Source organism: Pogona vitticeps, chromosome 6 (assembly GCF_051106095.1).
Source record: "Pogona vitticeps strain Pit_001003342236 chromosome 6, PviZW2.1, whole genome shotgun sequence".
Taxonomy (NCBI): domain Eukaryota; kingdom Metazoa; phylum Chordata; class Lepidosauria; order Squamata; family Agamidae; genus Pogona; species Pogona vitticeps.
The window spans coordinates 80,709,044-80,732,931 of record NC_135788.1 but is presented as its reverse complement, the minus strand read 5'-3'; the positions used below and the strand labels follow the sequence as shown (position 1 = coordinate 80,732,931).

Below are 23,888 nucleotides of genomic sequence, written 5' to 3'. Positions count from 1 at the left end.
CTGTTGGACTGGGCTATTGAAAATTGTGAAACCTCTAATTATGCTATGAATCTACTGTTTCTGGAATCTGTCCCACTTCACTTCTCTCACAGGGCTGCACTGTTTAAGGAGTGAAGGTTCTAGTGGGATTAAAGTACAAGAAATTAAAGTACAAGATGACTGCATCAAAGTGCCAATGCTTTAAATGAGGACTAGGGGGCTGATCTCTGATTTATATATCCTTATTTTCTCATAGTTAGCTTCAACCATTACCTTCTGCTTTGAAAAATCTCTCTTTGGGAAATTTCTTTGCAAGAGTATGGGGAAAAAGTTTGTTTTCAGTAAACAATGTAAGTTAAGAGAAATGTTTACAAAATGAACAAAGCAATCAACCAATAGCCACATAATATCTTGTACATGTCAAAGCAGACCAGCTTCTCCCAACTAGTTCTACCGGGATCACTAAGTAGACCATACCCATTCACAAAGGGAGTTTCCACTTAAATTTGTCTCTGTCTGCTACAAGGTGTTATTCATAAATCTACCCTTCATAGTTTTTTGTTTGTGTGTGACTCAAAGTTTTTCTCCAGAAAAAGGAAACAAATTTCATGATAAGACATATTTCCCTAAAACCCATTTTATCTGGGCAATAGAAAACCATATTTTTGCCCGAGAGTCGCCATCTCACATTCTCCGCTTGAGAAAAAGGCTCTAATAGAGACTTCAGGGGGTGAGAAGATTAATTGAGAAGAATTACGGAGTCAGTAAATAACAGCCAATTAAAAAGGTAGCTGAAAACAAATAAAACACAGTCTCTGTTGTTCATTTCTTCAGGGTAAATTTTATTTGTCTCAGAGCTTTTGTAAAACACAGAAAGATTATGTTTATATTCACTCATAAGACATTAAAAATCATTAAAATATTAAACAAGAACATGTATGAAGTAAAACAATATGTGATTAATTATATATTAAAAGAAATATATTAAATAATTTTGCTAAATTATGCTATATTAATAGAATTGTCTTTCTCCTCAATAAAATCATATAATAAAATAATAAAATCATGCTATATTAATAGGATTATCTTTCTCCTCAACAAGATCTTCTTTTGTGTATATTACAGGACATAATTAGCATAATATGCATGTTCTCTGGTTTGGCTTTCTCCATATCCATGTGTTGTTACTTCAGTAGATAAATATTCAATTTCTCTAAATTATACTTAGGTCACCTAACACAACTTTGCAATCTATTCAAAGATTTCCACAATCACATCCAGTATTATGCTCTGGATATGTTTTCCTCCCAGTTATGAGATGTTTTATGGGGCCCTTATATGGGCCAGAACCATTGTAGGTAGATGGAGAGAGATACAATTCTCCTCAGGCACTTTTTCCTTGTGCACAGAGTTGAAAAATGAAAGGAAATCTGATTGCAGGTGTGAAGTTGGGAAAGAGAGTGGTGATGGGGGTAAACCTTACAGGATCCCTACCAGAATCCATGGTCCCAGTCTAGATCAGGCCCCTGCAAGCTACTCATAAATGAGCAAGAAACTGTAGCTCAGCTGCATGCTACATATTTAATGTCCTGTGTAATGTAAGTCTGAGACACTTTTATCAATCCACAATGTGAGCTGCCATTTCAAGCAAGAAGATACTGATAAACACATCAACACATTATTTAAAGAGCAGTGAAAATATTCCAGTATTTTTTTCTCCTGCTCATGCCAGAAAGAGATCTGGGAAAATATTTTTGGTAATTTACTCAAATATTTAAAATAAAATCCCATTATTATTTACACACAAAAGAGCTACACTAGAGGTATCTGACAAGTAGACATGTTGTGTCAAAATTTTAGCTCTTTATTTGAAACACTTGCTTCTTGTACCATATCGGGAAGTATATCAGAAGGTCCCCTTATTTTCAAAACAGGCATGCCATCAGGCATCAGGGTCCCAGCTATAGCTTTCTTGTTCTAATGGTACCATGATCCCACTGTGAGATCAATGACAGCTGTTTGGACTCCCCATCTCTGAAACTGGACATATACTCTGTTGCCTAAATATGGCTCAGATTGTTTATCTGTAGATTGACACACACTTAAACCCAGTTGTAACACCTCCATTCCCCAGCATCAATAGGTTGCACTCATTCAGAGATTCTCCATATCAAGATTTCTGTGCAGAAGGAAGCATCCTGCTTCTAAGCAGAAGCTTGGAATGTGTAAGTCACATAGTGATAGGTGACGTCCCATTGACAGGAGCTGTGAATATTTTGTGCCCTCAAAAGTGCTGGAGATCAAAAGCAGCACACCATTTGTCCTAAAGAGGGGAGGGAAGAATGACAAGAGAAAAGAAAATACACTGTTAAGCAGTATGAGTAGGAGAAGATCATTCTGATCTCTAGAGATGTCATGTCACTAGAAAAAGAGGGATCCAAAACTCTGATCATATCTGCTGTCTCAATACCCTGACCTCAGCCAATGCAAGAATGGCACTCTATAATTCTGCACCTTATTTGTGGTAGATTGGGGGCATCTCCAGTTGGGGTTGGGGAGAGGTAAACAGGGTATGGGTGGCAGAATTCTCAATCAGATCAATATAGGAGAAAGCTAGCAGAAACCCCCTTCAAAGCAAAGCAACAAAATTAACAATAAAAGAAACAAAATTGTCAATTCATATTGGTCGGCAAAACTATATAGGGAAGGAACACTGGAAGGAGTCAATTAAATCCCATTGGTTCCTTCAGCAATATTGAAAATAATGTTATATAATATTATACATATAATTGTACACCAGTATAAAATTTGACTATTATACCCAGCTCTGCTATATTTTCTGTGATCACAAGTGAACGTGATGAGTCTTTTACCATTTTGTCTTTACAGGAGTAAGAAACAAAGTGGTCTAGTGCATAGAATATTGGATTGTGGAGTCATAGCTAAAAATGTTGGCACCTTGTCAAATATCATTATCTACCACCCGCTTTATGCTATGTTGCCAGTGGGAAAAAGGATGCCAAACTTTACATAGTGAGGGGGCAGCCTGAATGTTGACAATACCAATGACAGCACTCAAGATGCTCTACAGCAGTGGTCCCCAACTTTGGGCCTCCAGATGTTCTTGGACTACAACTCCCTAAAGCTTTCTCTACCATCTCTGCTGGCCAGGTCTCATGTTATCCAGGGAGGGAGCCAAAGGCAAGCCACGCTGCCGAAGCTTTAGCTCAGCCACAGCTCAAGGAGATGTTAGAATGCAGAAGAAAGAGTAATGACATGTTTTACAGTTCTATTACAAAGCAATTTTAAATAAAAATCAATTCAAACTTCTTGTCTAATAATGGCCTGACTATTTTACCTTAATGGCTTTTCATATATAGCATGGAATAATTTCACCATGAGTTTGATGTCCAGCAAGATATATTGGATTATTTCAGAGATGCATTCATGCAAAGCATTAAATTTTGGTATTCTACTCTAACATGATTTCTTTTGCTAATTACTTTGAGCATCCATGGCCTTCAGTGTGAGTTAATGTCAATAGAAATATAATTTATTTGAGCCTTATATTAAAGACATGGATGTCACTAAGAGGACATCACTAATTCCATATTCTCAGTGTTGTGACTGGATTACTACTACACAAGACCAGGGATGAAGCAGTCAGGATGGAGAGGCAGCTTAATCTAAAGCAGGTTTTCTCAATCTATTTTAATTCATGGCCCCTTCTGATAAACATAAAAATCACATTCCTCCTTTCAAACCTGCCTCCTCCAATAATTTTGTTTTAAATGTTGAAATACTGCGATGTTGTTTGGAAAAGGCAAGTAAAAAAGATGTGGATACTGCTTAATTTAGGCCATGGGAAAGGAAAGATTTGAGTTTGGTGCTGGAGAGCGGTGGATTTAGTGGGGGAACTTTGAGTGCAGGTATAGAGTCTCACCAGTCACATGCAGTGAATTCCACAGTGAAGAGTAATTCAGAGATAAAGGAGAGAATCCTGTTGGATTATACGATCACATTAAAGCAAACACACAAGCAATAGGAGAAGGCTTACTGTCTGTCTTTCTCATCCTTTATAGACCTCTAGTTGTGCAACTGAGCATGTGACCAATCCTGTCATTAAGTGCAAACCTGGCAGCTGGCAAATTGGGAAAACTGAACTATGACACACCTGATATTTTGCAATAAGATTGTGGACAAATGAAGATCAAAGAAAGATAATTGGTGAAGTATCATCCATCAAAGGATAATGCAAACTCTCCCCCACAGCGCCAATATACGTCCCCTGAACAAATCACTCTTGTCTGATAGAAGAAATTAGGCTATTTAGTACCTTAACTGGGAGACCAGCTGCCAAGCAAAGTTGTCAGTACTGAGCAAGATGGTTCAAAGAACTGACTCAATATAAAACAGGGCCCAATATTCCCAATTAGCTGCATAGCCAGAAAGCAATGAACAGATTTATTTCTCTCCCACTTTTAAAAAATAAACACACAACACTGAAAATCTGTTTTTCACACCACACAGCCTCCCCAGAAATCTTGATACACCCTCAGACAGGCAAGCCTCCTTGGTTAAAATAACCAGTCCAAAGAAATTGGTCTGTGTGTCCGTGTGCGTGCATGTGTGTGCATGTGTGTTTTCCTATAAGCTTACGAAGGAAGGATCATTCCCTCCTTTGCTTTTGCTATCAGATGACAGGAGGCTGCAATTAAAATAAAAAGTCACCCACCTACACAAGGTTATTCTTGGCTTCACAGACTATTTGACAATATTTGGCAGTCATTTGACAATATTGGACTGGTTAATTGACTGGCATTCCAAGCTTAGTATAGATATGCTCTGCATTAAGCAACAACTCCCACGTGGCTGACATCTGACTTGCATTTTCATAATTGGACCTGTTTGCACACCCAGCTTCTATAGATAATGATGACATTTTTCATTGCATATCACTTCCAGTTCTTTTCGACTTGTAGGTTGTATTTTTTTTTTAAAGGACAGGCTTGCAATTATTAGGGAAGCAAGATAAGCAACTGAACAGGACATGTTGTTTCAAACACCATGTTTACAATAAAATAAAAACGGTTAATACAGCACAACACAATAGCTGGCTAAATATAGTTACGGATTAGAAAGCTATTGTTCCAATCCTGCTATATAAAACTGAGACTCTCCAAATGGAATGCCACTTGACCTTTCATGTGCCATCAGCCAGAGCTTGTATTTAACTGGTGCAGGGATAACTTGGAGGTGTCCGGCACTGACATGACATGCCCTAGTGCTCTGTTCCAGCCATGTTCAGGAGACATAAGCCCAGCACTCCCGAGCGCAAGAGAGACCATGCCATCCATGGATCTGCCCTGCCTGTGTCCCATAATGACATGAGAACTTTCTTCAGCTTGTCTCAGCTGGTACTCTCTGCTGGCCATTTGAAACCACCACCGATTCAAAGGCATTCAAAAATTACTTACTTTGAAGTGGAAATTCTGGATGCCCAAAGCAAAAAGCAGATCTGTGTAGTGGAGAAGGTAAGTGATTGTATATGCATGTACAGTATGTGTAAGAGAGGGAGAGAGAAAGAGTATCTGTGGTGAGTGACTTTCTGCAGCATCCTGTGGAATCTGTAATCTAAGTGCATGTAACACAGCCTAGTTTTGTTGTGAATTAAATTTTAACTTCTGTGGAAAGCATGCAATCACCAGAAGTTTTTAAACTGGTAGTTTTTGCAGCATATTAGTTCACTTATCCTCTCTAGCATTGCAAATAATTTTTTTTCTGACACTTTGTTTTTGTGATTAATTGACAGAATTAAATTGTACCCTTTCTATGTGATATTCACATTGCAATTTAAATTTAACTGCAAGTAAGATAAAATATATTCCACCCCTTTGGGGTCATGGGTGAAAAGTCCATTATAATGTGGTACTGTGAATTTAAGATCGGGTCAAGAATCAGAAAGACCTGAGCAAACAATTTTGCTTTTATAGAGGGTGTATTTTGCTGTTGTCTCCCCATTCTTCCATCCCCTGGAATTAAGAGTCTTATATTAAGATACATTATAGAACTAATAATTTACAACTGTTTACTCCTGCTTACTGATTATGATAATATTGTCTGCAGAGCAACATATCCGTTGGTAATAAAAGGAAGCAGAGTATATTTGTACCCTTAACATTTTCCATGACAAATTGTGATGTTAAATGTCTGTGGAATATTTGTTGTCATTAAATTATAATGTTTGATCGTAATGCAGCTATGGTAGTGATTTGAGGTGAAAAAATAAGACTGGTACCAATTAATACACATCATCACTGTCATTCCATTCCACAAACCATAACTTTCAAACCAAAATGAAATCATTTCCGTTCTATTTCTACCATATGGATGGGTTTAGTAAAATAAATACAATGCCCCCCCCCCAAAAAAAGAGAGTGTTTGGCAGAATTAATTTTCTACCTTAGTGCCTGGCTAGGTTGCAAGTCAACATATTATTGAGAAGCAAATGAACCAGTTTGCTTTTTCATTTTTGGCAATTGACTGTCTGTGGCTATAATTTTGTGCGTCTTTCTGCAATAGCAAAGATCACAGTGTTCATTGGGACTTCCTCTCAGGTTTGCAACCTGATCCATTTATATACGCTGCTTTAATTATCTCCTGCCTGCTATTCAGCTCCCATAACCTCTGCATTTGACATTACAGTATTATATTAAACTGGTGTTATTTGGATGAGTTCACTGTTCCATGAATTATGCCTGCCATTTCAGAGGCATAATGATAGCACATTTTGCACTGCATTTTAGAAAGCTGAACAATGCTTCACATGTACTTTTTCATTAAAATATCCCTTTAAAATAGTTCAGTGTTATTATTCTCATGTTGCTGTGGTTAATAGAATGGCATTCCTGGGATCACCTTGTGAATTCAGAGCAAAATGAAAGTTTAATTTACTGACTTATAACTTGTCCACTCTGGTGCTCAGCGGGTCACAGGGACTGTAATCACAAATGAGAGAACATGTGGACAGTTCCTGTGTGCATGTTATATGATCCACGTGTGCCTGCACTTCTGTCATGCATTCCCAGGTATTGTAATGTTGAATGTATGAAATAGTCCATATTGGCTTGGGTTATAAAGCATGACCTAACTTTTCAGGATTGCAAAACTAAAATGTTATCAGAATTTTTATTTATTTAGAAAATGCAAGATGGGTGCAAATCTAGTAGATCAGCTGTAATAAAATTTCAGAAGCCAAAGAGGAGACAGTGAGGATGTTGCGGTAGTGGTGCTGCTGTGATGGTGATTTTATCACAGTGCTTCCCAAACATGGGGCTTCAGGTGTTCAATTGAACAACACAGAGAAGTCTGGACTATTTGCTTTGCTTGCTAGGGCTTCTGGGAGTTGTAGTTTAAGAAACCTGGGGCCCAAGTTTGGGAACCATTGTTCTAATACAAATACTGCTACTAACACATCGTTGTCATCATTGTCATCATCAATCAATCATCATCATCAATTTATTATTAATAATCAATATGAATGTAATTAAAGACTTTCAATGATTCAAAAAGAACTCACCTGAGTCATTGTGATGAAATCTTAACAGCTATGGCAGTGCAAATGTTGACGAAAAGGTAAATCAGTTTTAGCATATCATACAATGACTGAGACTGGGGCAGAGTGGTTGACTAAGACCACGTGAATCTCTGGAGAGGTGACGTTCAAGCCAGGGACTTCCTGATTCACAGCTCAGTTGCTTAGCTACAAGACTACACCAGCTCCCAGAGAAAGATCTCCAGCATTTCTCTCTGTTTTGTGTACTGCATAGGATTTCATTAACATGATTCCACTAGGTTCTTTCAAATAGCAGTGGACAATAGATAGCATAGAGCAAAAGCTGCAAGTGATTGGGAGAGACCATGCCTTTTCTTGACATCGTCTGGGGAGACCTATGGGAGCAGTTAGAAGGAAGTTTCTGCTCTGTTGGACATGGGAGTGTCAAGCTGGACTGAGTCAGAAAAAAGATCCAAGGGATGTGTTTGTTTAAGAAACTGAGTAATTGCACTTTTAGAATTCCACCAAGGGAATCTTTGTAAAGTTTCACCAATTCAACTCATAAAGAAACTGCATGTTGGGAGGCCAGAATTTTGGTTAGTGGAGGACAAGCAGTGTAGAAGATATGCATTTTCATGTCCTGCTTGTGGCTTTTCTAGAGGTACTGAGTGAAAACAAAGCTAACATTCAGAGATATAGAAAACAGATGTGGTTAAAAAAAGGAAGCATGTCTGGATGGTTAGTGGGCCAATAAAACCAAACTAAATCAAACCAAATCAAAACCTCATAATTTTATTTTCAAAACAGAACAACTCTTATATTTTGATAATATTATTAATAATAAAAAGCTACCCTCAGAGAGTGGGATGAATAACTCTTTGGGACATGTGAAATCTATCCTTTGTTTGCATGTTCTGCTTCTAAACTCTAATGCTTAATTTTTTTAAAAAAAAACATAAAGATTGCTAATCAGATAATTACAGGCATACCTAGTTAATCTGCTTGTGGATATCCTTGCTGTTGGGAGCTACAGGTACAAATTAGATGTGAGTAAAATATGGATGCTGCCCTATCAGCATTACAGCATCCCATTACTTGAGATTTCTAGACCCAAAAATATAATGATGGGGGAGATCTTTGTAATGTAACAGTGGTGAGCTCTTCTATTTGATGCTAGTGGCATCAAATAAAAGTTTTCAGTTTCACCATATTAGGATCACTTAGTTCCCCAGTACCCTAGGTAGGGTGTTGTTACATTTGACTCATCTTGTATAATTGAAGCCAAAATGCCATTCTATTCAAAACCTAAAAATAATTGAACAAACATACCTGTGTAATGAGATGGGTGAGGGACTGAAACACTCCAAAAATACTAACCTTCTTCATTAGATAATAACATTTCTGATGTCCATGTAAGTCCCATTAGTGTTGAATAATATATTACACAAATGCTGAAATATTTTGCAATTGTGCCACCAGACTTAAAAGTATCAATTTTTAGCTGGATTGTGACAATGGAATACAAAGTAGGCTGAGTTGAAAGGGCTTGTTATATTTCCTTACACATTTGTGGTCTTTTAAAACCAGAAATGCATATTGAAAAGCTACCTTTTTTTCTTTCCTTCCTTCCTCCCCACTTCTCTTTTCAGATACCACCATCATCAACCCTTCTTGATATAAAACATAAATTTCACAAAGTATGTAAGTATCTGGTTGTGTGTTCTTGGTTTGTGTGTGTGTGTGTTGTTGTTGGTTTTTTTGGTAGCTCTACCTGGCTAAGAGCCCAGACCAGGCTATGTGGAAGGACTACTGGCATACTTGTGAGTGCATTAAACAGCAGATATAAGTGTTAAAACATTCAGGACACCCTATCCATAACTGGTGATGGACTAGCATCAGCATAATCTAGTTTTTCACATTTAGGTAAGCAGACAAGAAGTGGGATAATCTGCAATATGTAGTGTTGATAATGAAGCCACTCTAACTTCTGTCCTATTATTATGGAAACTGCATTACTGGTAATCCAACTTTAATCACGCCTCTTTTGCCTAGGATGTCCAGTCTTGCTCTTGACAGATCTCTGCTTTGCTGATGACAAAGAGGACTTGAACACAACAAAATGTTGAAGCACTGAGTGCTTCTGTCCTGTCCAGTGTCTCAACCCGCCAAACCTTCTTCCATGAATTCCGCTCCCTTGAGGGAGCATGCTCAGACCGCATCACCTGGTTTGAGGATGTTCCCTCTCTTAGTTCCCCTCTGATTCCTTTTGAGGATACCCAATGTCGATAAAGTCGATAAAGCGAAGGGCTGGGGTTCAACTGTGGAAACTCACTGGGGGTGGGGCATAGGGTCAAACCATATGTTAAATACCTCACATTTCTTGAAACCTTTGCTAAGGTGGCTGTAAGTTAATTCCAACTTGTCAGCACAAAGCACAACTACAGACAACAAGTTGAGCTCCTGAGCTAGCTCATGTCCTCCCTCCTTATGTGCTGTTTTGGCTACTTGAGTTCAGGGTTAGTCTGTGCTAGCCAAAGTGCCCACTTTGCCTGAATTAGAAACCCGTTCAGCCTCCGGCCCAGTCCTGCCCTCTTTCTCTTTCATATATCTACACTCCATCTGCCTCCTTACTCACTTGCTGACTGTTGACCCAAAGTGGTCTTCCTCTTCCTTCTCCTCCCCTCCCCTCCCCTCCCCAGAGGTCTTTTTCTTCCATGAAGCAAAATGCTCTTTCTCTCAGGCATGAGAGCCTAAGGAGGCAATAGTTGAATCCTGTCATCACTGCAACATGGAAGTTCCTCTTTCCATTTCATTGCAGGGCAGTAGGTGTGAGCACTTGATGTTGAGCCAATGATAAGAAAGGGATCAGCATCAGAACCATAATTCAAGGGTAGGTCATAGGAGAATGCAGAACTTTCCTTTTCTCCCCAGTGGTTGTTCCTGCCTGCAACCATTGCTACTGGGCACCTGCCTTGTAAATTGCTGCTCTGGGATCATTCCTGCTCCAGATGTGACCATTCCTCCTACAGATGTGACCATTCCTCCTATTGTTATTTCCTGCCTTTCAAGTTCCTGTTCCAGAGTCTCAGCTGTTGTCGGGACAACTTGTCCCACCATTGTTGCTTATCTTGCTATGTTTTTCTGTGGTCACAGTTTCTCCCACTGCAGCATTTGGTATCTATGTTTTAGCAAGCTGCCTTCATATAGAACTGAATTTAATAGGAGCCACTTTCCTAAATAAAAGCTCTGGGGTGGTCAGAGTCATATTCCAGCTACTGATTGAGGATGGTACTGCAGGGCTAAGTAAGGCTTCTGAGTTTCTGTGGTTCCCAATCTTACAGCTTTCACCAGGATTTTCTGCCTTTTTTCTCCCCCAACCCCCAGGATTTTGTAGCTGGCTAAATGTCCTCAGTTTCTTCCCATTAAAACCTGTGCATAATTACCTAGAGACTGCACAGGAACTGATGCCATTCTCTTTAGGATTCCTTATCACAACCAAGCTAAATCTTACCTATTGCTATGCAAGCAAACATTGCTTATCAATCAAATTGCCTGAACATTAGTCTTTACGGGCCATTGCTTGGTTATTAAGAGCAAACTAACAAACAGTGAAAGCTGTGATGACCCTCATTTTGCAGAGGCAAATCCAATCATGAGTCTCTTCCTGAATTGTGGGATCTAGTTTGTTGTTAGGTTATATTATTGCAATACATCAGATTGCATTTTGAATGTGTTCTTCTGCTGTGCTCCTAGGGTTCAGAACAAAAGCATGTTTGCCCTTCTTGCTGATTTCCTCTGCAAGATTAAGCTTGGCAGTCATGCACTTCTTGTGCCTGAAGTATTATCCTCTAGAGCAGTGGTCCCTAACCTTGGGCCTCCAGATGTTCTTGGACTACAACTCCCAGAAGCCTTCACCACCACCTCTGCTGGCCAGGATTTCTGGGAGCTGAAGTCCAAGAACAGTTGGAGGCCCAAGGTTGGGGACCACCAGCTCTGCAGGATTTTTTACTCTCTTTGTTGGTTTTGTCAACTTCAAATCCCTATACTGGTCAGTTTCAAATGGTTGCATCTGAAAATGTCAGTGCAGGAGCAACACAGAGATATATTAATCATATCAAGGGTAATATTTCAGGCACAGGACTATTAAGTCCAAAAACACAAATCTGCACACTTGTAGCATTTTATGCACTGTGGATGTGGTATGCAGATAAGCTCATATCTGCTTGGGGTGCTGTCTGATAAATGCCATAGCAATGTGAACCTTCAAAGCAAGACATTTGCTGTTCTATGTATTGATTCTTTTATTATTCTTCAAATGAACCTGTTTAAAAAATAGTAAGATTTTGCAGAGGGAAAGAATAGCACTTGTTGAGGAGACATGGGCTCCTACTTGGTAATGCAGCTGGGCTAGCCAAGATGATGTTGCATAAACAATATCCTGTACTTGCTCAAAAATATAATTAAGTGTAATCTTTATCACTAACCCATTATTTAAGAGATAGCCGGTGTACTATAGTGGATAGAGTGTCAGAGACAAGGATTCAGGGGACCTAGGTTTAAATCATTGCTCAGCAATGGAAACTCAATGGGTGTGGACAGCATTGGTAAAGCACTCCTTAAATATCTCATATACAATATGTTGAAAACTCTATTAGAGTCTCTATACATTGGAAGCAAATTGGGCCTCCAACAATTACTTTAAAAGTTGGTTAACCACCTTCCCTTTTTATGAAAAAATGGTGACAATTGCTTTCAGAAACTTTCACAAACTATCTAAATTCGGTTGCTGAATATAGCAGGACAAACAGCTTACAGAGGAGACTAATTTTAGATATTGAAAGAAGCATGAAATAACTTATATTTGGGGTGAATAAGACCTTCTTTTTCTTTTCATTTCTGAAGGAAAATCTTCCAGATGGATCAGGTTCTTCTCAGAAACATTTTTCAATCTGTCAGGCAGTGAAACGCAGGGTTGTCAAAATGATATCATTATCTCTCCTTCAGTTACTCAGAAGTGTTCTTGAGAAATCTCAGGCCCTTGATTCACATCCACCTTAAATGACACGCGTGATGCCCTTTGCTATTTAAGGACCTCAAAACCCAGATATGAAACATCTTGATGCATTCTACTTTCAGGATGTCTGTCCTTTTCAGGAGGAAAGAGATAAAACAGGGAGGTTTATGTATCTTTTTCTCAAGTGAGCTTCTATTCCAGAGCTTCTCTAGAGGTTTCTATGTTTCTAATTTAAATCTCAGTAGCCAGGATCCTTTTTTTTTTTTTTTACATTTGTCAGCATAACTCAATTGACATAAATTTCAGTGGCAAATTGTCACAAGTTAAACAGCCAGTGTAAGGAGTGATGAGTCAAGACATCAACAGCAAATATGTACATAGACTTCTTCATCTGTGGTAATTTACCATTGAGATTTCCATCAATTTACATCAATGTCATCAGCATAAATATGTAATAGGATCATGGTCATTGTTTTCACTGTGCTCTTTTTGAAACATGGTGAGAGATACAGCTTCCTTCTACAATGAACTTTATTTGGGAGAATAATGTTGTGTATCATAGTATTAAACACCACAATTCAAACCATCACAGGGCAGGAGACTCTGATTAATCTGTTTCCTATCTTAAAACAAGATTTCCTCAGAGACAGCACCTTGGCACTCAGAATTTCAAATTAAGCCTGTATTTAGCTTAACCAAAGCACTTGAATTGCATAATATTTATTTGGGATAAATTATGTGCTATGACAAATAGATATCTTTCACCACTTGAAGAACCACCTCTTCTTAAAATGTCCTAACCGCTTTGTCGATATTTGACTTTTCGACATAATGACATAATAAGAGTAGTGTCAATGAAATTAGGACCAACTCAAGTCCCATTGATTCTCAATAGGTCTACCTTAACTTAGACAAAATCTGGATCCAGCCTATCATTTCTTATGGAGGATTAGGCAATATATAGCTTTGCTAACCTGACAGAGTTTTATACCTTTTTTCATTTTAAAATGTCATAAAATATGCATTTTCCAATTATTTGTGAGCAGGTCCCCAGTGGTGTCCATCTCGTGTCGGTCTGCGACTAGAACGTAGTAAGTACTCATTTTCCTCTTGGGTTTTACCTGTTGAAGCTGTTTGGGGGCACTTGAAGGCCTATTACCTACCATACATGTTATAAAATGCCCCTGGGAATGATCTAAGAAGGAGTCATATATCATTAATGTACTAGTCCTTCTTGGATAATTATAGAGGTAAAATGGTGGCTATATTCACGTACTCAGTTGTTTAGTCAGTGACTAATATTGACCAGAATCCTATTGATGTTTACAGGAAGTTTGTATAACTTGCTGCAGCTAATTGCTGTTAATTGCCAAGGTGCCAGGGCACATTTCAGTTGCACAATCAGGCAGATAACCAGGCACACAACCAGGACATGTCCCAAGATCTCATTACATAGTCATAATTAGCTAGGACAAATTACAATACTAGCAAGATTATGACCATTATTAACCTTCCTGAGGGGATTATTTGTTAACACGGTGTTTATTTGTTGTTCATTTCTTCAGTCATTATTCACAAACAGTTTGAATGCTGAACTTAGCGGTGGCTGAGCCGAACATGGGTCATCTTGAAAATTAGTTTTGAGCATTCCACTGGAACCTAGATATCCCACCAGTGGTGGATAGGTGGATTTGAAAGAAAAGCAAATTACCCTGCTTATATACAGCCCCATAGTGCTTAAAGCAGTCTCCGGCTAGTTTATAATTAAATTATGCAGGCTATAGATTCTGCCACCCTCCTTCCAGTAAGTTGAATATTCAGTTTACAACCACAGAAGGATGGAAGGCTGAGTCAACCTTGAGCTGGCTACCTAGCAAGACCAGAACTGAGTTCAGGTCATGTGCAGAGTCTTCACTGCAGTACTGCAGTTTAACCACTGCACCAAGAGGCTCCCTCACAGGTGCCTTATTACAGGCCTAGGTTGGCCTTGTCTACTGGATAGCTCAGTGGTTTAGGTATCTGGCTGTGGAGGTAGAGTCTGGGAGTTCAATTCCCCACTGTGCCTCCTGGAAGTAGAGCCAGCCTGTGTGGTCTTGGGCAAGCTGCACAATCCCAGAACACTCCCAGAAGAAGGGAATGGCAAACCATATGTGTTTATTCTGTACCTAGAAAGCCCTGAAAAGGGTTGTCAAAAGTCAGAATTGACTTGATAGCTCATGATTATTATTATTTGCAGATATCTGGCACAGAACTGATAATTTCAGTGGTAGTGGCTAGGCTTAGTATGTCTGTGGTCTAAGAAGAAAATGTGAGGCGATTTTTCTCTGCCAAATGTGTCATACAGATACAGTGGTGCCTCACATAACGTTTTTAATTGGTTCCAAAAAAAACACCTTATGCGAAAAAAACTTTATGCGAAACACCATTTCCCATAGAGATGCATTGGAAACCGGTTAATCCGTTCCAATAGGCACGGATTGCCGTCCTTAAGCGAAAAAACCCATAGGAAACATCGTTAAACGATACAATGTATCCTCCATTGGAATGTATTGTAGCTGACTCAATATGTTTCAATGGCTTTGCGAAGTCAATTTTTGCAAAATTAAGTGTGTCATAAAAGGGTCAAAAATGGTTTTAAATGCTTGGATTAGCTTCTGCACCCTCTAAAACGGATGCAAAAGTTAATTTGGCTTTGATCTGACTTTTCGTTAATTAATGGTGAATTTTTTTCCCCCAACTTTTGACAGCTGTCAAAATCTGACAGCTCCATTATTTCCTATGGGGGAAGAAAAAATTCACAAAAAATTAATGAAGACTCAGCAACTGTTCTAAATTCTTGGGTTCGTTAGAGGACCCCCTAAGTTGTGTGCAAACCTGATTTGGCTTTGATCTGAACTTTCGTTAATTTTTTGTAAATTGTTTTCTCCCCCATAGGAAAGCATGGAGCTGTCAGATTTTGACAGGTCCATTGGTTCCTATGGGCCAAAAAACAAAAATTCACAAAAAATTAACGAAAAGTCAAATCAAAGCCAAATCAGGTTTGCACATGTCTTAAGGGGTCCTCTAACGAATCCAAGCATTTAGAACCGTTTTGGACCCTTCTAAGACACTTTTTAAATTGAAAACAAAAAAAACGTTAAGCGAAGCAGGGGACCTAAAACCAAAAACGTTAAGCGAAGCATGGTCCCAAAAACGCTATGCGAAAATCGCCCATAGGGAAAAACGTTATACGAAGCACAATCTGACTCTGAAAAAATAAACGTTAAGCGAAAAAAACGTTAAACGAAGCAAACGTTATGCGAGGCACCACTGTACATTGTCTGAGTTTGGGTTAACACACACTTCTCCTTGCTTCTTTATTATTACAGATGGGCCCTATTTGAAAGACTCTGTCAACATAAAGAGCCTGGCAGCATCTTCTATCATTACCTTGTATTTTACAGACTTGGGTCAGCAGGTCAGCTGGACCACAGTAAGTATAATTTTGTACCTTAGGTTGATTTGGTCCTTGTTTTATTGGTCTCTCTTTCCCCCTCCTTTTCTTCTTAACATTTCACATGAGCCTCTATACTATATTTTGCCTCAAGGAACATTTCTGAAGCTCATTTGAACAAAATTGAAAATCCCTTTCAAATTTTGCAAACCACTACAGACAGAGATTTCCTAAGTTTTGAGGCTTTTGAGACAAAGTTGTTAAATGTTTTGCACCCTGCTTAGTCTAAATCTGTCTGTATCTAAGTGATGTATTTTGGCTTTGACCTTAAAACCAAGGTTGTTCGCTTTTAAGCTGATATCAGCTCTGTATCATATAAGCATGTCCTTGGAGCCAGAGAAAATAATTTTGATGAAATTTCAGAGGCAAGCTCTTATTAGTCCTAACATGTATCTCAGACATTTTAGGAAGCCTAAGATGTAATCGATATTTTAAAAATCAAAATTGCCGTCAGAAGTAGTTAAAGCTGCTTTACCTCAGAGTAAAACATCATCCAGGACTGATTGTCACTTCATACAGATCAGCCAAATTTCCAGCCAATAAAACCATTATCTTATTAAACTAAGGGCAGAAACAGATGTTATAGATAAATTGCAGTTAAAAGCTGAATATATGACAGTGTCACAAAAAAAAGCTTCTCTCACCTCCCAGAATTTGCAAATTAACTTGCTTCATTTTGTGATTGGTCTTTAGGAATTAAGAAGGGGTTCTTTTTATATCTTATTCCCCTGCCATAACTCTCTAACATACATGGGTTTATGATCTAATGACATCTTATACACACATTAGTTTCTTCCCTGGGTTTCAGCCAATCCACATTTCCAATTTGGTATCTGGCCTTCTGTTCAATCATCCCCCAACTTCCTTCCTTTCTTCGTAGATCATGATGCATATGTGTAGCAGCCACATGATCAGCCATTTCCCCCTTCATGCACATCCCCTGTGAAAACCTTGTCTTGCCTTTTGAAATGTAAAGTGAAAGCTGGAAGAAACAAAACATCTCTCTGATCATATACAATATTCTGTTGTGAGGAGCCCTATTTCCAAAGCTCAAGGCTGGGCAGTACTTTTGTTAGACTGCTAAAATATCAAAAACAGGCAAGCTTTTGAATCCTTGCCTGGCAAGGAGAAGGCACTGAATGATTGGCAGCTCTTTGTCTACAGAGATGTAGTTCATTCTACATCTCATGGGAGGAAACCTGGTATCTCATGTTCATTCAATAAGTATGCATCCTCTCTCTTGGACTTTTGCTACCCATCAGGAAGCTTTGATATCTGCACAGAACTGATCAACAGTTGAGCTTTGCCCATATCAGCTCTACAGACCAGAGAAAGAAGAGGAGGAAAAATCAAGACTGCTATTTCCTTGCAGCCAGACAGGGCATTTCCTTCTGCCTTTGCTGCTTCATTGGAGGTGGAGGTTAATTCTGAAAAGGCCTTTCCAGGTTGGACTAGGCTGTCATGAGAATGAGCTTATCCAAGAGTACCACTTCCTTAACTAGCATCTGGATTGATGAGTTTGTAATCACATTCAGGGAGCCAGTATTGAGAAAGCACTTGAATGACTGATTTATCTTTGCTTGGCAAAGACCATCACCATTTCAGGCTTCAGGACTTACAGGGTGAGGATATGGGCAGCCAAGATGCTTAGAGACCCATTCAGGGTAGGCATATCCACTTGCTTCACATTGATTCTCCCTGCTTATTTTAAAATCTGTCTCCCTCTGCATGTGTGTGTAATTGTGAATGTATCTGACCTCTGTGAGGAAGTATTTATTTCTCATATATTCTATGATATGTGCATATATTCTATATTCTATGTTCCATATTCTATATTTTATGTTCCACATTTAATTTATTTATTGGGGAGAATGTGAATCTTACGAATTTATTGGGGAGAATCTGAATCTTATGAATACAAAAGTTTTTAAGATGACCTTTTTCTCCAATCAGATTTTAAAAATACATTTTTTTCCAAACTGCTGACAATAATGGTTTGAATTTAGAATGGTTAGTCCTACCTTTAAAGTCACTGAAGCCACAGGAAAAAAAAATCATGTGGATCACAAGAAAAAACAAAAAACTTTATGGTCAGGTGGCTTTTCTAGTTCAAGTAAATAGGAGGTTGGCAGTCTAAATTAACAGATTGACCTAATCCAGGGTACAAATTGAGTTAGATGGGGCAGAAATAACTTCAGACCAACTCAGGATAGATCTAAAAGCTTTAAATGGACTTATAAATCAAATCAGAGAATCTGTGCACAGTCCAGACACAAATATTACTTCTATAAATATTGGCAAAGTTTCAGTATCATTTCCCTTGTATATTTTTGTAAAAATCAACTTTAAAATTAGTGATGGAACATAGTAGGATTTCATCTAGAAGAATAGTCTCCACATAAGCATGCTAAATTTTGTGTCAGAGAAACAATAAAGAATTGAATAGTAATAGGTAACATGAGGACCAACTCATTCTTATATCTATATACCAATGGCTTATTGGTAATGACCAGTTGTGAGACACACCCCCCCCCCGTTGCCCCTCTATGACAAGAGAGTGAGTCTTTGCAGATGAAGAAGCTTTATTCAAATAGGGAAGGGGAGAAAACAACTTGCACCAAAAGTCCTTTACAGAATTGGCTTTGGCTTGACCCCAAACAGAAATACGTTTTGGCAGACCCAGGCCTTGACACGTAGTGGGTATGTAGCCCTTGCAGAGCCAGGGCCTCTTGGGCAGATAACTGAGAAGTCCTTAGCAGGATTGGCGCGTCTGAGCCAGGTGCAACAGAGTTCTTGTCAGACCCAGGTTCTGTCAAGCTGGGGATGGAAGAAGTCCTTGTGGACCCAAGCCCCCTTGGGGAGGTAGTAGACAAGTCCCCAAGTAGGTCCAGCTCCTGCAATAAGCCACAGATCCAAGTTCAACAGGTCAACACAGTCTTATGGGCACCAGGGAGTTACTTCACTCCCAAAGTTAATAAGTCCAGCTCGTTCAGAATATCTCTTGAAGAAAACTGCCATGGGCTTTACAGGCAGGAGGCATACTGCCCTTCTGAGGCTATACCCTCTCGTCCTTGGTCCCTGACAGGAGGCATATTTATACACTCCCCCCCCTTCTGGGGCAGCACAACAGGAGGCAAGGCAGAAACTGCTTTGGAAAATGGCTGGGTGCAGGGCATGGAGGCAGAAATCAGGATGAGTGTGGTAGCTGAAGAATCAGGACTCAAGGCAGGAGCCTAGAAACAGACCTGTAGTCAGTGCAGTTGTAACAGACTCATATATAACTGGGCCCAGTCAGTAGTCTGGCTGCTGCATTTTGAACCAGCTGAAGTTTCCAAACTGTCTTCAAAGGCAGCCCCACATATAGCACATTGCAGTAATCCAAGAGAGATATAACTAAGGCAGGTGTCACTGTAGCCAAATTGGACATCTCAAGGAACAAGCATAGCTGGTACCACCAGTTTTCACTGTACGAATGCCACCACTGAAACATGGGCATCCAGGCTCAGAGATAAATCCAAGAGTACATCCAAGCTGCAAACCGTAGTAGGCATGCTCATGCTAAATGGGTTTCAAATTGATAGGGGGATGAATATAAAAACAAACCACTATTTTTGATGAACATGGTTGATTTGTCATATATTTGTTGATCCGTATTCATCAAACTTTAAGTCCCGATGAATACAACTTAATGAATATTTTCCCGGTTTCATTCATCGATTTTTCAATATTTGTCTGTATTCGTTACCCTTTTAAAGGCCTCTCAATGCCATCTCTGAGCTTGCTGGTGCCAATCAGAAGCTCTGGTTCATCAGGAGATCCTTGATTGGCATGTTAGGCAGCCAATAGTGCTGCTGAAAGAGCTGTGGGGGGTGTAACTTTTACAGAAGCTTTATAAGATTTTCCCCTACATCCATTTCCCACTTCTGTTCTGATTCTCTCTAGAGTGAGAACAGTTGCTGTTGGCTAGTGCTTGCTTGCTAGCTGTGGCTGTGCTTCTTTCACTTCTGTGGCAGCAAAGCAGACACTTTTTTGGTTGTTGTTCATTTTATTTCATTTATTTCATTAGTAGAATTTTACTGGGAATTTGGAGAGGGATTTCTTTAGTGGATTTCAGTTGGCTTAGGCTACTTCTTTTTTGGAGGCTTGTGTTCACAGTGGGTGGGTGGGAATTTTGTGTATAACTGAGGAATCCCTTTGCCAAAAACATTTAATTCCTATGGTTGTGTGTGTGTCTCACTCTGGGACTTAGTTGGCAGGGCTTTAAGTTTAAAAAACTTAGTTACTTTTGGAGGCTTGTATTAATTTGTGTCTCTTCAGGCACAGTGAGTGGGGGGTGAATTTGGTGTGTGACTGTGTGGGCCAAATACCTCAGTGCCTGATGGGGCCGCAGTCTACTTTGATGTGGCAAAGTAGCCTCATGGCACAGTGGTTAAACTGCTGTACTGCAGCTAAAACTGTGCTCACAACCCGGGGCTCAATCCCAGGTAGTTGGCTCAAGGTTGACTCAGCCTTCTATCCTTTCGAGGTGAGTACCCAGCTCGTGGGGGGGGGGGAATGTGCAGCCTGCATAATTAACTTGCAGACCACCCAGAGAGTGCTTGAAGATGGAATATAAGCAGCACACTTTCCTTTTTTTTTTTTTTTTTTTTTGCTGTCATGCGCCTCAATGCCTGATGGGGCCACCGTCTACTTTGCTGCCAACTACTTCAGTGCCCAATGGGGCCAAAGTCTACTTTGCTGTCAACTACTTCAGTGCCCAATGGGGCCAAAGTCTCCTTTACTGCCATGTGCCTGATGGCACCACAGTCTATTTTGCTGCCATGTGCCTCAGTGCCCGATGGCGCCACAGTCTACTTTGCTGCCAAATACCTCAGTGCCTGATGGGGCCAAACTCTACCTCAATGACAAATACCTCATTGTCTCCTGGGGACAAGTTCTACATCGCTGCCAACATGATGTTGCTGAAGACAAACTCTACCTCAATGCCTCATGCCTCTGTGTGCCTGCCAGAGACAAATCAAACTCCCTCGATGCCATCTGCTTTTGTTCCGCATAGTAAACTATCCTAGGGGGACCCAGTTTGTGGGTGAATAACTCAGATGACCAATATCCAATCTTCAACAAACTTGGTAGGTGTGTTTGGGAAAGACATAAGAAGCTTCACTGTGATTTAGGATTCTCTAAGTACCTGGAGGAAAGTTTCCTGGGGTTGTCCTCCTTGTGACTATATAACTCAGGGGTCCATTACCCAATGTTCACCAAACATGCTGTACTTGCCGAAAACCATCTTAGGAAGCTACCCTACAAATTTGGTGTCTCTAGGTACTTGAACGCAAGTCTTATAGCATTTTAAAGTGAAAATGAATTGAATATTTGTAAACTTGTATTTGTTGATTCATTAACCCTGATGAATCACGAATCACAATGAATCACCATTTTTAAAAATTCATCACCATCTCTAGTTTCAAACTGTAAAAAAACCTGTGTGGAAATTAATTTTGTTGCGGGCAAAATCTAGTATTAGTACTACCTAGAACACTTTCACTAAAATCAATGACAAGTGTCTCCTACTGCTAATCCTAACTAGAGCAGAGGCATTAACTTAATGGGATTTACAGAAGAACTAATTTACAGTTCAGGAACTGATTCAATGTATCCACTTGCTTTGAGACTAACAATGTGATACTGGCCGATGTGACATAAGTTAGTTCTGACTAACAAGGAGGTTGACTGCATGTTTAAATTAAGAAATGGAGACAATTGCGATTCACCATGCTGATGGCCCCAGAAATTAGTGCCCATGTGAATCAATGGAAATTTCCATGGATAGTAATTTCTGTGGACATTAGTAAAATCAATTGCAATGTTCTCCATTTCTCAATTTAAACATGCTACCAATCTCATCTCCCGCCAACCTAGCGGTTCGAAAGCATGCAAATGCAAGTAGATAAATAGGGACCACCTCGGTGGGAAGGTAACAGCGTTCTGTGTCTAAGTCGCACTGGCCATGTGACCACGGAAGATTGTCTTCGGACAAAATGCTGGCTCTATGGCTTGGAAACGGGGATGAGCACCACCCCCTAGAGTCGAACATGACTGGACAAAAAAAATTGTCAAGGGGAACCTTTACCTTTACCTTACCAATCTCATGGTTAGCCACAACACAGGTACACTTTGGCCAGTGTCTTCTTGCTGGTCCCATAGTGAGTAGAATCTGCAAGAAAGTTAAAAGGAGAGCCAACTTTACCAGTTTTGTCAAGGAGACGATAAAGAAGAAAACAAAGTTATCACTGCTGGTTACACCAAGTAGCTGTTCTTATGAAAAATGAGGCAGTCCGATTGATTTAACCAGGATGTCCCAGACAAATCAGAATGCATGCTGTGTCTCCCATGTAAGCAGTAATGCTGAATCATTGCACTGCTTTAGATCTTGCCAGATGATGCTTATAGTCTCAAATGAATATTACCTTTGGTATTGATGGAATGAGAAATTAAAAGAAATATTCGCCCCTTCTCTCTTTGTGCCATATATAAATAGATGACATACAGAAGCATACTAAGCATTCAGTACATTTTGTATCAGTAATACACATCATGCTCCAATTTCATCACTCAGGAAACGAAGTCCTGAGTTTTAGTAAATGTACAGTGCAGCAGTTTTTCTCATTGCTTCTATTTTTTAAAAAAGGTTTTTAAAAGTCTCCTCTGCTAGCCAATGTCATAAATCATTTCAAATTTTTCCAACACTAGCCACCATAGTACCTTGGTTGTTTGGCTAACTAACCCACAGTTTCCCAAGACACTGCCAAATTCTGCTAATGCATTTTCCCCAAACACATGCTCATATTACTAAGCCCATGTGCTGTATTTGGGCAGCTCTCAAGTTACTAACCGAATCAGGCCGATTGAACCCAATTGGCATGAAGTCTGAATCAAAGGGGAATGGTCAAATTCAGTTCTGGAATGAAGCAAAGCTGATTTACAAATTGATTTGCATCAATGTATTCGCGAAGGCTTTCACTGATTTGCATCAGTTTGTACAAATTGAATTAGATATGGCTCCAATTGCTTTAGACTTTTTCTTTCTTTTCTTTTCCTTTTTCCTTTTTTTGGGGACCAAACTGGGATATATTCTGGCCCTTCTGAATCTCTGTGAGGACCTGTGCACAGCCTTGCTGTTAACCCAAAATATTCCATGAAGACTAGCTCTGCCTAAACTCATTAACTCTATTGCCTTGTTCAAAGACTTCAAACCTGCACCCTGTCCTTGTCCCACTGATTTCTCAAGGGACAAGAAGTTGTCTCATTATGCTGTTTACTTTGAAACTGTGCAATCTTCCAACAAGATCATAATGATATTTGTCATTGTGAAGTGGCACAAAAATTTAATGGTACTATGGAGAAAAGGGTACAGTGGTGCCTCGCAAGACAAATGCCTCGCAGGACAAAAAACTTGCAAGAGAAATGGTTTTGGCAATGGGGTTGATGACTCACAAGACAAATGTTCCTATGGTCGTGCTTCGCAAGAAGAATGTTTTCCGTTTTTTTGTTCCTGCCTCAGGTTTGCTGATTTTAAATGTTTTTCTATGATGTTTAAAAAGTTAAAGTTTTTTGAAAATTTTTAAATCATCTGCACAATATTATGGCTTTAAAGAGCACTTCATAAACCCTTTGTAAACAAAATTTGACTTTGTTTTCACTTTTTTTGCCCGTAGGAATGCATTAATTAGATTTCAATGCATTCCTATGGGAAAATGCGTTTCGCAAAATAAATTTTTTGCAAGACAACATTAACTGCGGAACGAATTAAATTCATCTTGCGAGGCACCACTGTAATTTTGCAACCC

At 39.4% G+C, this 23,888-nt stretch overlaps 1 protein-coding gene and 1 long non-coding RNA gene across 4 annotated transcripts in view; one reads left to right on the top strand and one right to left on the bottom strand.

The window, feature by feature from the left end:
• Nucleotides 1-797: 797 nt before the first annotated feature.
• On the bottom strand, nt 798-7,687 carry LOC144583584 (uncharacterized). Its single transcript, XR_013537463.1, has 2 exons — nt 7,559-7,687; nt 798-2,302 (listed from the first exon to the last, which is right to left on the bottom strand). It is a non-coding gene; the product is annotated as an uncharacterized LOC144583584 (long non-coding RNA).
• TECRL (trans-2,3-enoyl-CoA reductase like) overlaps nt 4,182-23,888 on the top strand; it is a 39,368-nt gene continuing 19,661 nt past the window's right edge. For all 3 annotated transcript variants that reach the window (XR_012088542.2, XM_020810742.3, XM_073003961.2), the window contains exons 1-4: nt 4,182-5,513; nt 9,184-9,235; nt 13,595-13,639; nt 15,917-16,020. Coding sequence is in view for 2 of the 3 variants with exons in the window: in XM_020810742.3 (XP_020666401.3) it covers nt 5,280-5,513; nt 9,184-9,235; nt 13,595-13,639; nt 15,917-16,020 (435 nt within the window). In the remaining variant the exon portion in view is untranslated. The remainder of the gene's footprint in view (nt 5,514-9,183; nt 9,236-13,594; nt 13,640-15,916; nt 16,021-23,888) is intronic.